This window comes from Cupressus sempervirens, chromosome 1 (genome assembly GCF_028749045.1).
Source record: "Cupressus sempervirens isolate cs-2001-9-10 chromosome 1, ASM2874904v1, whole genome shotgun sequence".
In the NCBI taxonomy this organism is placed as follows: domain Eukaryota; kingdom Viridiplantae; phylum Streptophyta; class Pinopsida; order Cupressales; family Cupressaceae; genus Cupressus; species Cupressus sempervirens.
The window spans coordinates 761,937,412-761,954,053 of NC_143118.1; the positions used below are offsets into that span (position 1 = coordinate 761,937,412).

Here is a 16,642-nt window from a genome sequence, read left to right on the forward strand (position 1 = left end):
CTAGGGTTTGGCCAGTTTAGATAGCCAGTGGTGATGACTTTGACTACAGTCGCGATTCAGCCCGTTGCAGAGGCACATTCGTCACTGATGGAGACAGGTGTTCCTGAGGTAACGATGGAGCCTGCTCAAGAGATTTTGCCAGGTATACCAGAGGTGGGGGCTAAAGTACTTGTACCTGATATGGAGACAGACACTCAGGAAGGAGTGATGGAGATACTGACAAGTGAGGGTTTGAGAATGCCAGGTGTTCATTTGGACGTAGTGGGTTCAGATGTAGTGGTCACGGTGGATACAACATTGTTAATATCACCTGAGAGCCGAACAAAGAGAGCAGAACCCAGAGGTTGAGCACGTACCTAAGTACGAGTTTTCATCGTACCTTAGTGCCTCAAATGACATACTTGTACACATGTACGTGAGAAGTAGCTCCAGAGGAAGACCCTCAACACGCACAGGTGGAGGAGCATCAATCGACACAGATTGATGGACTACCACAGAGTTGTTGAGCGGATGGTGGAAGCAGTATAGAGGGCTATGGGTGCTCAGCAACAGCATCCAATAGTGCCAGAAACAGTGACAAGAGAGGCATTCTTCGCTAATATAGCGACTCTCGCAACTCAGACTTGCTAAGTAGTGATCTTTGCATAGATACAAGACTTGGATTTAGTAATAAAGGAGCTGGAGAGAGTGGTATCCTTCATGAAATTAGGATACTTAGTGGCCTTTATAGTTTGTTTTGACGAGTGAGGATGGCCAAGTGTGGAGATTGCAGAGATGCGCTAGGATTGAGCCACTATGAGAGATCTAGGTATGGAGCACTGAGTAGAGGCTTTGACTCAGGAGATAGTCGAGATACACAGGCATGCATATTACACCCTTCGGAGGACCCAGGTAGACCAAGTAGCAACGGAGAGAGCTCAAGAGGAGTTAGCTACCAGGCTAGCCACAAAGAGGGTAGCCTGGGAATTTGAGAGGGTAGTATTGTTAGCCCAACAGAGTCAGCTACAAAAGGTGGCAACAAAGAAGGAACAATTAGCAACAGAGAAAGAGCTGGTGGCAGAAGGGAAGGAGAAAGAGCTTGAAGAGATCACTGGAATGATGCAGTTAGCTTTGGAGCTTCAGATGGAGGCTGAAGCAGAATTGAAAGTATGGAAGGAGGAAGTGTATAAGCTACGAGTAGAGCTGAACAAGCTTAGGGCACATATGACTACTACACTAGGGACGCATCCCTCTTCGTAGTGTCTAAACATTGATGTAATTAATTGTTTTAGTGTAATTTGAGTTTTTTTTGCATGGGTTCTCTATTTTGTTGTCTAGAGACGACTTTACTTTTTGGGGGGGATGATGTTGTCGGTAAATTCTATAATGTAGCTGATAGGTAGAATTGTATCTGAAAGGGTGCATGATGGTTGAGTCACCCCTTCGGGAAAGTGTATGTACACCATCCGAAAGGGACTATCGAACATCATCATAATCATGTTGTAAGCATTGGAGTGCATATTGCGTATATGAATAAAGCATTTGTTCTGTGTTATATCTTACTGTACTACATGCGATAAGTGTTTGTTTATCTTGTACGATAAATAGAGATAATGAGACCCAGACGAACAACTCAGAGGCACTATAAATATGTAATAATAAGTAGAAATATATGAGGTAATAATAAAAAATAAATAAATAAAGATTATTACAATAAAAATGTGCAAAATGAGAACAAGATGGAATAGTATATGTAAAAAGATTATTTTAGTAGAGCAATGATAAGATTACGGTACAGCCAAGCAGAGACACCACCCAAAACGGTGGAATAGAGGAAGACCAGAAGACAACATAGGAGCATCACTGTATAAACTCAGGAGCAAATAAGGAAGGACACTATACGGCCAGAACAAAATAGAAGATACCGTACGAACAATTGAAGATACTATATGACCAAGTGAAGATACCGCGCGGCTAGGTGGATATATCATACAGTGAAGTGAAGATACTGTGTGGCTAGGTGGGTATATCTTGTGTCCAGAAGGGGCAAAGGCAAAAGAATTAAACTCACTGTATGATTGTACGGTTTAAATAAAAAACACAGGCACCGTATGATCTCTACATAAGCAAGCATTACCGTATGACCTCAAAGACCAGAGAAAATCAAAACCCACTGTATGGCCTTACAGAAGAGAAATAAGTTGGGAGCATTGTCATACGAGTCAAGACAAATAGTGAGCAAAGACCGTAGATTGGAACAAAAAGAAAATTAGAAAAGGTTTTGTGCTATACGGCTATGGTATAAACACAAGCTCCCATATGTCGTATAGTGTTCTGTCGCTATAACAAATATTGCGTGGAAAGAAGAAAGGGGAGAAGAATTAAAGCGACCTAGACAGGATGCAGGAGATACGGATAGTGGTCAGCAGGAGACATCTTTTGATGAGAATGGGACCGATGGAGAGGAGGAAGAGGATGACGAAGAGGTGGAAGTTATTATGGCAACACCATTGCTATTTTTGTGACCTATACTTTCGGCAACAACACATTTGGTTCCTACGAGTACACAGTGCACAAATTCTAGGATTTGGACTACTCAGGCAACCAGTAGTGGTGACCCCTGTCACAGTAGCGGCTTAGCCAGTTGCAGTGACCTTAGACCATTCTGGAGGCCGTGGCCATAGTTGAGACAGAGTCCCACTCATTATCGACGACAACCTTATTAGAGGAGGTGATTGAGTTACTGACACAAGAGGTTCATGAGAGTTCGGGGCCACCACAAGTCAGACTGGAGGTAGTGGGATTTGATGTAGTGGTCACGATAGATGATGCATTACTGGCCATTAGTGAGGGTAATGCATCTCAGGACTTAAGTGAGTAGGACTTGTGGAGGTACTTTGGTAGGAGATTCAACATTAGACCGATAATACTAACATCTACCACTGTATCACCTATGAGAGAAGTACCTCAAGCAGTGCATCCCCAAGCCCCACCAGAGGAGAGTCATCCTACTGTTGTAGTGGAGCCACCACCACCCCCACCTTTGACGGGGAGTACTATGGAGAGGATGTTAGAAGCAGTAGAGGCAGCGATGGCCATAGAGCACCCCGCATCATCTAACCCCTTGACAACTTTAGGGGAGGAAGATGTCAAGATTTACCTGGTGGATGTGGTGACTCGAGGTCACCGAGTAGTAGTTTTAGCACAGAGACGTGCTTTGGAGGCGGTGGTGTGGGAATTAGAGTAGGTGTTGTCATTCATGTGGGTTGGTTGTCCAACGGCCTTCTCTATATGTTTCAAGGCGAGAGGATGGCCGAACATAGAGATCCCAAAGATGCCGCAGGAGTAGACTACTACGGAGCCTGTATTGGAAAGCATTGTTGAGCACTTGATGCGAGAGATAGTACGGGTGTATTGAGATGTGTACTATGCTCTACGTAGGAATGAGACGAACTAGGTGGCAGCAGAGAAGGCTCGAGAGGAGACAACTATCTGATTAGCCATAGTAGAAGCCAATTTGACTACACAACAGGTAGCTTGGGAGAAGGTGCGGGTAGCACTCATTGCTAAGAGGGAGTCAGAGAAGCCAACATTTGTATCTCAGTTGGGGGATGCGAAGACATGCGAAGGAGGTGGAGCTTCAAAACATAGCTGATATGATGAAGAGAGCATTAGAACTTCATATGCAAGCTAAGGTGAATTTGGATGCCCGAACGCAACAGGTGCATGAGTTGCGGGCACAATTGAGCGAGCTACAGGCACAAAGGACGTCTACTACACCAACCCTACATCGACACACCCCTCTTCTTCTTAGTTTGTTTTGAGTCTTGATGTACTTAGTAGTTAGTTGTCTCTATTTTGTCATCTGGACATGACTTTTCTTTTGGGGGGAATGATGTTGTTGGTAAAAAACTATATTATAGCCGACAAGATTAGTTGGTGTCTGAAAGGTTGCGTGATGGTTGAGTCACCCCTTCGGGAAGTATAGGCACATTGTCCGAATGGAATCATGAAGGAGCATTTTAATCTTTATTGCATATCTGCTTATATGAATAAAGTATCTTGTTCTATTTTACATTCTAGTTTCTTAATGTGATAAATATCTGTTTACCTTGTACATTAAACAAAGCATCCTAACCCAAATTCAATCACATTCCAGGTTGTCAGATACAATACAATACATGAAAATGTATTAAGGATGGTGCTAGCAAATCTTTAAAATTGTGTTATATATTTCTACATTTATATTTACATTATATGATTCCCATATAATGAACTGGAAGGAGTAACTAGCATTTATGAGCTGCAAGGAACAAAGTATTCAGTACACAGACTTTAGGATGTCACCTTATAAAACAAACTTTCATATGCTAAAAGTGATTGGGTGTTTCAAGGGTAAGGATTAGGTCTGCCATCAATTTGTGTGCATAGTATCCTGAGATCATTCTATTTATTCTTGTACTGGCTTATTTGCTACAAATGTCCAGAATCTGCAACAGAGCCTTTCAATATCTCTTTTTAAACATTCCAATGAAAATCAAAAACATTTATTAAAGCCAATAGGGTATTTTGATTAATTCTTGAATTTGGAGCAGCCAAAATAATAATATATTAAAATTTGGAGAAGGTAGTTTGAGTTCTATATAACTTCATAGATGTTGGATGTACGTGAAATCAAGATTCATCTTTGCTAGTTAAAGTTTGTTCATGACATCTAGTGGGTTCAATAAGGAGGAAAGTAATGGCACATTAGTTCTTGTGTTAATAATTATTAATTGGGTGCAGACCAAGGTTAGCTATACTAGACATTTTTCTCTCATGGGTTCCATTGTCGATGAGGTTTCTGTACCTGCTACCTCCCCTCTGCAAACCTACGCATGCAAGCCCAGTGATGGTCCATCCTTTGCCAATTTTTCGGAGTGGGTTTGCAGGTCGGAATCAAAAAACCAAAACTTGAGAGACACTGTTTCCAGCCTATCCAACAAGTTCACAATTTACGCTCAGATTACAGTGGCCTGAAGCAGCAGTTGGATGCTAGTCTTGTGCTAGTCTCTATTATCTCAGCTAGACTCTCCTCTGCCATGGCAGAGAATGTATAGATTAAACAACGATTGGATTCCAGTTTTGAACACAGCTTGGAGATTGAAGACATCTACTTTAAATAAAAATGATCTTGACAATCGACAGGATTAGCTGAAATCTGAAACTAAAACCCAATTGAAATCTTCGGCCATGGTCTGTAACAATAGTACCAGACCTCTTTCCAGTGTGGAAGAGCTTGTTAAGGCAAAATTGGTTGAGGAACGCACAAAGAGGATGTACAGATTGAATCTAAAAGTTTGTGGGCTTCCTCCAAACCTCGACCCCCTCAATGTGGGTCACTCTTTCCTTAGTGAGTAGCTCAAGATTTTAGACATCACCCTGGACAGAGTCTGGTTTGGTTATGACAACGCCCTTTTCCTCTGCATTTTGTCCTTTGCAGATTGGCTTCAGGTTCTCTGTCCAAGGAACTTTTGGCAGCAGTGAGATGTGAGGGCAAATGGGTTGTTATCAGGTACCTAAAGGTAGTGATCAAAGACTCTTTTCCTTTGGGTTGGATTGCCTGAGCAGTAGCTACTGCTAAATGAAGGTCACAGGTGCAGTTGGGTATAAAAGAACATAGGGTTCATTCGTTGCATGTCAACTGCTGGAATGGTAATGGGTCGTTTTGGTCCTTAGTGGGATTGCTTCCTGATGCTTTTGGGTTAGCTGATCTTTTTGTGACTGAGAAAAACAAGAGCCTTGTGCTCTCACTTCCTAGTGTCTCTGAGTTACACTGGTTATCTGCTTGCAAGGACAAGGTTTGGTTCAGGCGAGGGTTAGAAGTATTGGTGGAGTCCCTTTTCTCGTTAGCAACTGGGTTTAGAGTGTAATATTTGTTGTCTACTCCGGCAACAGTGCCATATTTATGTTGGTTCATATTTTCGAGGACTTAGTGATTTTGAATGAACTTCCTTGCTTTCCAAGCTCTAGTTAGTTCACCTGCCTCATGGTAGAGGTGTGAGTGTGGTTGACTATGCCTTATTTTATTCCTCTCTCATTCCCTCCATTAGCCACTTTTCCATCACCCGCCTTCCCTTGGCTGATCATGCCTGCCAAAACCTTTTTTGTCTAGGATCCCACTCCTCCGTCCTTGTCCCTCCCCTTTCTCTTGACCATCCCACTCACATCTTTCTTCAACAACATTGACTAAGACCTCTTCACCCAACACCTTTGGTAGCTCCTCCCTTTGGATGCCCTTTTTGCCCTCGTTTGCGCCTCCATGTTTGACTAGCTCCCTGCTTCTATTTGGGAGGTTTCCCTCCTCTGCTTCCTTCACTGCACCTCCTCATTCATCCCTCCCTCTAAGTGTAGAAACATTTGCTCGATGAATTAGTGGTATGATGATGTGTGTAAGTCCTCCCACCGCTCCTTGCATGCGACGTCCACCCTCCATCCTCCCTTCCCTCAGTTGAAGCACTCCCACCGCCATTGTCTTTCACTTTAAAAATTGTTGCTCCATCATGCTTTGTAGCCTTACCCTTAGAGCTTCCCTTCTATAGTGCTCCAAGGCATTTTGGTGCACCCTTTTTCCTCACCACTCCCACCCCTCGCCCACCTTGGACCACGACTCCCTTGTCTTCCACACCTCCACTCTCTATAATATCCCTAATTAGCTTGCCATCATTGCCATCCCTCTCCTCCACTACCATATCTTCACTTGTACCAACATCAACGAGGTGGTTAGATCCATGGGTAGTAGTATAGCCACTAATGAGGAAGGGCTTCAGGAGGAACTCTTCAAGCTCGACTATACAATATTGGGCCCCTTCCTCATTGAACTCTTCAAAAGAGTTGTTTGCACACGATTCCTCTTTTCTTGGTCGCAACGCATCATCAACCAATCCATAAGGCGGGACCAACTTCAAACCCTAAAAACCACAAGAGTATTATGGTTGGACACACCTTTCTAAAGCTTTGTGTTACTTTCTTGCATCTTTCTTGGGAGTTGAATCAATGACATATTCAAGCTAGAGGATAGGCGGGCTTTCGCTATGATTATCAAACCACGGACCACATGTTGACCCTTGGGGCTATGATTGAGAAGGCTCGTCATCTCTCCTAGAAGGTACTGTTGCTTTGTGATTTTGTTTCCAGGAGAACGCTTTTCTAGAGACTACGTAACATTGGTCTCTCCAAGAATTTATACATTGTCATCATGAGACTTTATGAGACGGTTTCTGGGCACATTATGACCCCTTATGGGATGTCGGACTTCATCCAAAGCACAATTGGGGTGAAGTAGTGTTGTCCCTTATCTCTTACCTTGTTTGGGCTTTACATTGTTGAGTTGGAGACATCTCTTTAGGTGCACTCACTTTCGAGAGATGGGTGTTTCTTACATCAAATCTTGATCTCCATCTTGCTTTTTGTGGATGATGTGGTCTTGCTGGTATCCTTCCCTGAGGTTTTATAAAGAGATTTGGATGGCCTTGCTTCCTTTTGCGACTCTTGATGGATGTTATTGAACCTGGGGAAGACCAAGGTAATGGTATTCAATTGCCTCAAGATCTCTCACCTCGACTTCTTTTTCTAGGGCATGGAGGTGGAGATCTCATCTTTGTACATGTAGTTGGGGGTCAAGTTCTCTGGTCCTCAATTCAATATGAGTCCCACTATGCATTCTTGTATCAAAAAAAGGTATGGCTCCCTAGCCCTTCTAGAACACCGACAGTATTTCCAACATCACTTCTAGGACAACACATCCAAGTTGACCCTTATGGATACTTTGATCTGACCAATTGTGCTTTATGGGTCTGTGGTTTGAGGGTCGTCTTTGTTGGAGTTAGACTAGAACTCTGTAAAGTGGGTCCAAAATTTTCTCCTTAAGCACATTATCAAATGTAGACAAACTACACCTCACAATATCATCCTTGTTGAGTTTGGGGCCACCCTTTTTGACTTTACTTCAACGTTTTTTGGTTTTTAACATTTCCTCAAATTTTGTGCCGATTCTTCAGAGGGACGTCTTAGATACTCCTATTTGGTCTACTTTTCCTTAGAGGCCATTGCAACCTCAAATTCCTTGAGTTGGGTCTAATGCTGGTTTGCTCAGATCTCGACTCTCCTGACTTTGATTGGGATTGACATTGATTGCCTTCCCCTTTTCAGTACCCCTTGGATGCACCAACTCATCTTTTATCGTCTCGGTAAGAGTTGAACACTCGTTAGGATGGACATCTACATGCAATATATCCTCATTACTTAGGTGAGCCCTACTCGAGGGCTTCACCGAAGATGGATTTCTACGCAAAGCACTGTCTTGATATAGAAGATAGGATCATTGTTTGTCCCTCATACTTGTCTCACAGCTGGTCACTTGCATTTTGCCTATTTCTTGGCTCTTTCAGAGTGGGTTTACATCAGCTGTGCATTCAAACTAATCATCAGTTGGCTAGGGAGGATAGGGTCTCCCAGCTCTGCTATTTAGGAGTGGCTGAGACAGAGTCCGCCTTCATTTTCCACTGGCCCATCTACTGTTGAGATCAGAAGGAGATTCTATTGCTTATTCAGAGAGACGCAGATTCTTCAGAGGGACGTCTTAGATACTCCTATTTGGTCTACTTTTCCTCAGAGGCCATTGCAACCTCAAATTCCTTGAGTTGGGTCTAATGCTGGTTCGCTCAGATCTCGACTCTCCTGACTTTGATTGGGATTGACATTGATTGCCTTCCCCTTTTCAGTACCCCTTGGATGCACCAACTCATCTTTTATCGTCTCGGTAAGAGTTGAACACTCGTTAGGATGGACATCTACATGCAATATATCCTCATTACTTAGGTGAGCCCTACTCGAGGGCTTCACCGAAGATGGATTTCTACGCAAAGCACTGTCTTGATATAGAAGATAGGATCATTGTTTGTCCCTCATACTTGTCTCACAGCTGGTCACTTGCATTTTGCCTATTTCTTGGCTCTTTCAGAGTGGGTTTACATCAGCTGTGCATTCAAACTAATCATCAGTTGGCTAGGGAGGATAGGGTCTCCCAGCTCTGCTATTTAGGAGTGGCTGAGACAGAGTCCGCCTTCATTTTCCACTGGCCCATCTACTGTTGAGATCAGAAGGAGATTCTATTGCTTATTCAGAGAGACGCAGTTTCTTTCTACCTTCTTTAGATATATTGATCAATAGTGCCTTGCACTTTACCTTTAGGAGGCCTTGAGGCTATGGGACCATTCTCTTCAGCATCAATGGTACACTAGATAGCACTTGGAGCAGTTCATCACCTATTTTTTCATGGTGGTTTCTCCTACACATGGTGCCAAGCAGGCTCTCAACCCCCCTTCTAGCCTCTCCTGATCTGTGAGATTCCATATTACTTTCACCTAGCAGCAACCCTCATATTCCTCTTCCTCTTCCTCTTCTAGAGGTCTTCAGAGATGGCTCAGGGCACCCTCTTGCCCTAGGGCCTGTCCTCTAGTTCTGGACTTCTTCTCAGCATGCCTGGGGCAGCTAGTTGGTGGTTTGGTTTGTTTGGTCTTCTTCTTCATCTATTGTTTCATTTTCTTTCCTTGAACACCGTTTGGTGTTCCCGCTTTGGGCTGGTCCCCTGCTTTGCTTTGGCAGTCACCTAGACCCTCTTATTGGTCTTTTATTGAACATTAATAAACTTATCTCTCTATCATTTAGCATGAATATGCCTTGTACTTGTGCCTTTATAGAAGGGGTGTGTACCTTGTCTATCTTGGAACATTACTGTTTTCAAATCCACTTCTAGGGGTTCCCCTTTAAATTGCAGCATTTCGATACAATAATCAAGCCTATAAGTTCGTATGTTTTAGAGGTTTGGGGAACTTATTGGGGGCCATTTGAATGGACTCATATTGAGCTGGTCTAGACTCATGCAGCAAAACCCAATCTATTGTAAATGGCACTTTTGAATTGCATCATCTGAGATGAACTTTTCACCTGGCCAGTATGCTTTGGGATAATCTTTAGGCATGCTTTAAACAATATTTTGGATTTTGAAATCGAAAACAAAAGAAAACTCATATGAGCATTGATTTCAGATAAAACAGCGGTTCAATAAACATAAAAACAACATTTTATCCATTTTCATATATAAAATATTAACAATAAATTGAATATCTAATCTGAACCTTAAAGTCATATGGTCATTGGTTTCAGATTTATCAATAAAAATTGAAAATAGAATGTACAAATGACTAAGTATGACCCAAGGTTTATTGTGAAGGTTCAATGAATGTGATGAATGATTAATCAATAAGGACTCGCTCATGCCCTTTCTGTTGCATTTTCTTTAATAGTTCACTTGTGCCTAATGCAATGAGAAACTCAATAGGGATTTGAACTAAGATATGATTTCTTTTTATAGTTTTTTGACTGTCTAGGGTGGAGATAGGGCTGACTATAGGGTAATGATTAATGCTTCTTATTTCATAAAATCCTATTTAAAAAATAATTAACTATTCACATTTTAGACAAGGGAGACTACCAATCGTTTTGGAATAGATGAGAAACCCAAAGAAGTTTGTGATCAATCAAAGGGATATTGGGGTCCCCATCGTTTGAGGAAAACATCTCGAGGTTAATTCATTGTAAGTGGTGGTGAGAAGCATCAAGAGATGCTTTCCCAGTCTCTGCAAGTCTCAAGGATGTCCTTATCTCAAGAAACAACAATTTTTTTGGGGATCAGATTGCCATGGAACGCTTTAATAGTCATAGTTATGTTGTAGGAGAAAATGAATGTGAAGATGGAACCAGAAGTTATGTTTAATTGCATATTTAGATACCCCTAAAAAAATAGTTTAATTTCTTAAAAAAACAAGATGTAGTTAATGTAGATTCAGAGTATGGTCTTTGGAGGATTGGGGTAAAGTGGCTAATAAAATAAGTGAACCTTAATTTTCCCCAAGCTAATCTAGAACTCACAAAGGTCAAACAATTCATTTAGGGATGATCAAGCATTTTCTTTTCTCCTCTTTGTTATTTATACTTTTTCCTATTGACATTAGAAATCAAGAGGGAGTTTGTTGTAAATACTACTAAATTACCATCTCCATGCTTGAAAGGAGCAGCGACGAATCAGCTTGATTGATAATGTAGAATAGTAATCGATACTTTTTCTCTTCTAACCGCTTAAATGCTGTCCTCCCCAAGGACTAGTCCCCTACTTTGGTACCCCCATCAATGTTCCTGAGGCATTTTGTTGCATGAGATGACCCCTTATACTAGCAGTGACTTAAACTCGATTTCTAATTTTGATATGGGCCTACCAGTCGCATCTACTGATTATGAACAGCCATATATTTTCTATGTTTTTGTTCCTTGTAGTTGAAACTTGCATTGTTATAGTCTAACTTTGGTCGTTTTGTTATAATTATTATATAATATATATACACATTGATAATGAAAGCATTTGAATTCTGTTAATTTGCTGGTCAATTCTTACATGTAATCTTAATTCAAGTCTAATATATTAAGGTTCTACAATGTCTATGATGAATGTTTTCTCAATGCAATGATTTGAATATTTGAGATTTCTCTATTTCTTTAATAGCTGTTCCCTTCCATCCCTAAATAATCATCTGATAATACTACCCGTGTACTTGGAACACGTCCTGCTGTCCCTTGCTGTTTGTGGCTCTGAAACCTGGTGGCTCATAGCGAATATGCGTGTTTGTAGATAACAACAAAAGCTTTTGATATGATCCATGTATGATGGGAATGCAACTCAATTGTGGATTCATTGGAGCTTTCTTCCCCCATTGTGTTTGTCCAAGGCAAACAATTTTGCCGTGATTCCCTTTTATGTATGCTTTTGTTTGTTTACTTAGTTTAAGCATTCTTTCAACCTTCTATGAGTTTGCATTTTAGTTGTAGCATGTGAAGGGTTGCAGATTTGTGCTAGGTTATCAGGATGGTTTCCATCAAAATTACATCCATTCTACTATTGTTTGTGTTCTATATTGGAGACTCTAATCATTGGGCTTGTTGTAGCACTGTGCTAGGATAATTAGTTGCTGATGAGCAGCAAAATGTGGATCATCCACTGCTATTTATTTAATCATAAACAGTACTTATCACATCTTTGCATACTACCTTGTCTTGGCTCCCAACCAACACAATTCACATACCCCTTTGAGTTTCATTAACACACATATGCACATGTCAATTACACACATTCACCCTGCTTTTTAATATAACACATTATTTTCCTGATTAACAGGTACCTTGAAACCCTTATCACATGTTCATGCCATATATGCACGTTAATGACTATTGCCCTAGCCCACTGCAGCCTTGTAGTTCATTTTTCATTTTTTCATGATTAAAACTTAATGCCAACACGATTTGATGCCAAAATCATTAAAACCAGGTCCAGCAATGCCAAAGTACTTAAAGAAAAATCAGGTTGTCTCTGGCAGCTTTCCTTCTAAGGAGCTTATTTCTAAACTGGTGAGTTCGCTAGGGGACAATTGCAAATTTGAAGTCCACAACAGTACAATCTTCTTTTTGCCAAAATACACATTCCTCTTGTTGATAAGTTTGTGCCAATTTATATTTGACAGTTGTGAGTCATGACTCATGACTAAGTCATTCCTCACACAAGTTATAGTTTTTGTGCCAACTCTGTCATTTTGAAAGAAAGTCACATTGAAAACATGGCTCTTTTTAATTTTAGTGAGTTTCTGCACTGGTGTGTGCTGTTCTTATAATCATCTATATATGTTTCAAGAACCCATCATTTAACAACTCCTAGTCACCAATATGATGAATCTCAGTTTCTTGCATTGGCTTGTTAAGCACCATTTTGTCATCGTAACTTGAGTGAAACTGTGCCAAGCTGTGAGATTTTCAAAACCTTTTACTGTTTACGTATTAGTGCTCTGTAAGTGATAGTAACCAAACCAGACATTTACGTTAAGAGGCAATTGTGGAATCTCAATTCTATTGTCAGGGCTTTTCATTGTCGAATCTCTGCAATGATTAACAACAGAAAACCTATTTCAGTAACAAATTAAGTCATGCAAGACCACATCAAGGAAACATATATCATTCCATTGTTGTTCTAATTAGATATTCTTAATTACACTTCACTTAAGCTTACATAGGATAATGCATTGCATAGTGGTTTGCTTATGAGAAATCTAGGAGTTTGCACCTATATTTGCACATGGTGTAGGATAAATTCCACTGTAGGTGGTGATAGTTGTTATCACATTCTATTTTATGTGTGAGATCCACCTTTAGAGCACCTATCACATTATCATCCTCCACATGTTGCACATATTTCATTGCATAATGGAGGATGACATACCTTTGGTGGACATGTGATTCCACCTTGTATTGGTGATAACTTATCTACTCATTATTGTCTCTTATTGCTTTGCTTATATAAGCAGGTCTATAATGTACATTCTAATGATGTCCATTATCAATAATATCATTCTCGTGTCTTGATGCAATTATCTTGCCATTCTTCTGTGGCAGTTATCTTGGTCTTTGATTTGATCCCGGGGGTTCTATTTTGTCACCTAAAACTCTAACACAGTTTTTAAGGGGATGGTGTTGAATTCATAATGTGCCCACTGCTAGTGCTGACCACTTGTATGATGAATTCAATATTTCTGATTTGCCACATGAATATAGTTTTATCATCATATTCTGAGTGCCAAAACATGTGGCATGGTCAGATATATTTAAAACTTTGTCATATTAGTGCCACCACCACATGAAGACCATCACTGTGACGGGTAGAAGTTCAACTCCCACAACTACCCAGATGTTCCCCAACCTTGTTCACGAAGTATTGTACCATGTATCCATGTATTTTGTGTTTATTTGTATAGTTCTAATTGATTAGGTTAATTCTGGTAGACATGATAACTCGAGATTTTTTCACTTGTATATTATCTAATAGAAAAGAAAGCAGAATAATGATCTTGACCCTTTACATTGTGGATCCTTGACCATATATGTGGTCAGCTGTAAAAGTGAATTGTGATATTTCTGTGTCTTATGATATTTCCATTTGGTCTTTTTGGCATTCTCCATTTACAAGTGGTGTTATGGCTCCTTAAGACATTTTTCTTGTAGTTTTTGTTTTGTTTAGGGCCCATTTAATGTAATATTTACTCACTAGAATAGAGGTGACTCAAACACAGAATGATATAATTAGTTCACTGGAACATCTTGTTGTAGTTGTTCAGAGCTAGATTATAAAAGCAAGAAAGCTATATGAAAATAAATGCTTTATGAAATCATTTATATTGTCCTTCCATTTTGCTTCTTTATGTATGTTTTGAGGAGCGACTTTCATGGGCGCAGAACTGATTTCTATTTTATTTGCAGAAACACAATAAGCCAATACGTTCTTTATGCTGGAATGCAACTGGTCAATATATCGCATCTGTAAGTGAGGATAATGTGAAAATTTCATCAGTAGCAGATGGTGGGAGATGCATTCAGGAGATCCAGTGCACTGGTAACCCATTCCAGACTTGCGTTTTCCATCCAAGTTATCCTGGACTTGTGATTATTGGTTGTTATCAGGTAAGATAATTTCATGAGAATCTCTTTTTTTCATGAACAAATTATTGAATTCTGTATAATTATATAGATGTATAGATATAGAAATAAACGAAACTGGCTGAAGTTTACCTTTGCTGGAAAATATAACCTCGCACTCCAGAACCTGGAATTCATAAAGTACTATTCCAGTTAATTAAGCATAAGCATTTAACTCATTAACAACTACATAACATTCTTCTGGACATGCTGACAAAATCTTATATAATCTTTATATATAATAGAGAGAATATCATGTAATTGATAATGAAATTCAATCTCAACAACAGATAATAGTAAAATTAATTAAAAGTCCATGTTCTTACTATTTTCAAATATCATATTTATTTTTCCTAAATTGCTAAGTTTGTTTAAGCCTGGGTGAGGAACACTTACCTGAGTAGGCCTAGTAGGGGAGATTGTGCTCTTGAAAGAGATGTCACAAGTTCAAACCCCGTAGGGGATAAGATATGCTCGCTTCATTTGTAGCAGAGTCCTATATTGCTATAAGTCATCTGTAGTCCCATATACAAATTGCTCAGTATTGTAGGCTATAAAAGAATCTACTAATGTGGTGTTAATGCCATTTATGTGCCTTCGATTGTTTTGGCAGAGTATTGAGTTGTGGAATACAGAACTCAATAAGACCCTGACGGTTAAAGATGCACACGAAGGTCTGATTGCTGCATTGTCGTCGTCTGCAAGAACTGGGATGATTGCTTCTGCAAGTCACGACACGTATGTTAAACTTTGGAAATAACTACTTGTTACTCTTAGAATTTGGGGGATTAATTTTTGTGTATAGTAGTACCCTGATAATTTTGAACCCATTGTGTGGGTTACTGTTATTGTAATCAAAATCGGAGGCCAATGGCAGAAGAACGTTTATTACTAAATGCTCTATTGAGATCGGATTTAATGTTTATATTTTTGGAAATTTTAAATAGAACCATTTTTGATCCATCGAACAAATTTCCGTTATCTGAAAGACCATTTCAAAATATTGGTCTATTATCATTTGGTAATAGTACATAGTGATGTGAAGCTTGGGGTGAAATTGATCCTTAGTTGGAAGAGAGATTACATGGTTTATAGAAATTTCTCTCATCCAAGGTGTACTTGGAAATAATTAGTGCCCGGAGAGGGAAGAATTTTGAGGGCTGGTAAATATTGTAAAAATGTTGATGATTAATATTTCCAATCTGACAAAATAAGAAACATAAGCGTTGGTTGATATTTGGAGAAACATACTCTCAGATTTAATTTTTACAAAATTTAGCAAACTTTTATTTTTGCTAATGTTTTTGTAGAACTCTTGATAATTGGCAATTTTGTTTTTATTTTTTGAAATTTACATGAAAGAGAGCAAATAAATGAAAAACTGCCCAAGGAATTCCTTGTGCAGGGTATCATGCAAGGGACAAGCTTCTTTCCAAAACAAATGCACACAGCATTAAAATATCTCAGAATTTGTATGATGCTAAACTTAAAATTCATTTCAAGAGGTATAAACTATAATTTAACTTTTATTGTAAACAAAGTACAAAATCTTTGAATTAAATTAACAATACAAAATTAAATTTTCCAAGCAAATAGATCTCTATTGTTGTGTGAAGTTGCTCGAAGTATGAGCAATCTAGATGTTTTTGCTACAATTGTTTGTTTGATGTGTGTATGTTTGATGTAGATATGTTTAGCCATGATGCTTGATGCTTGATGTATGATATATTGGTCATGAATAAGAGCTTGACTTTGCTCATTTATGTTAGTGGATGATGGATTATTTTAATTATATAGTTAATTAGTTAGAAATAAATTTCATTCATGGAATAATTTGTAGATAACATTTAATATTTTTTCTAAATGAGATAATTTTTAATGTTGATGTTTTAAAGTATATTAACATGTTTTAAGTTCATTGTTTGGATGATTATGGTCCTTCAATTGGGGCAAGTAAACAAGGACACAAGTGAGATTTCAAAGATGTGAAAACAAATACATCACTAATCTCGAAGAAGCTACAAATATTGATGAAGATAAAGAAACAAGGTCA

The 16,642-nt window shown here is 39.4% G+C and overlaps 1 protein-coding gene across 14 annotated transcripts in view; it reads left to right on the forward strand.

Annotated features, from left to right (window-relative positions):
* The window catches only part of LOC149580128 (transcriptional corepressor LEUNIG-like), a 73,895-nt gene extending 58,060 nt beyond the window's left edge, over positions 1-15,835 (forward strand). For all 14 annotated transcript variants that reach the window (XM_089789577.1, XM_089789567.1, XM_089789599.1 and 11 more), the window contains 2 exons: positions 14,374-14,574; positions 15,203-15,835. In XM_089789577.1, coding sequence (XP_089645703.1) covers positions 14,374-14,574; positions 15,203-15,349 — 348 coding nt within the window. In that variant the 3' untranslated portion in view covers positions 15,350-15,835. The remainder of the gene's footprint in view (positions 1-14,373; positions 14,575-15,202) is intronic.
* Positions 15,836-16,642: the final 807 nt, after the last annotated feature.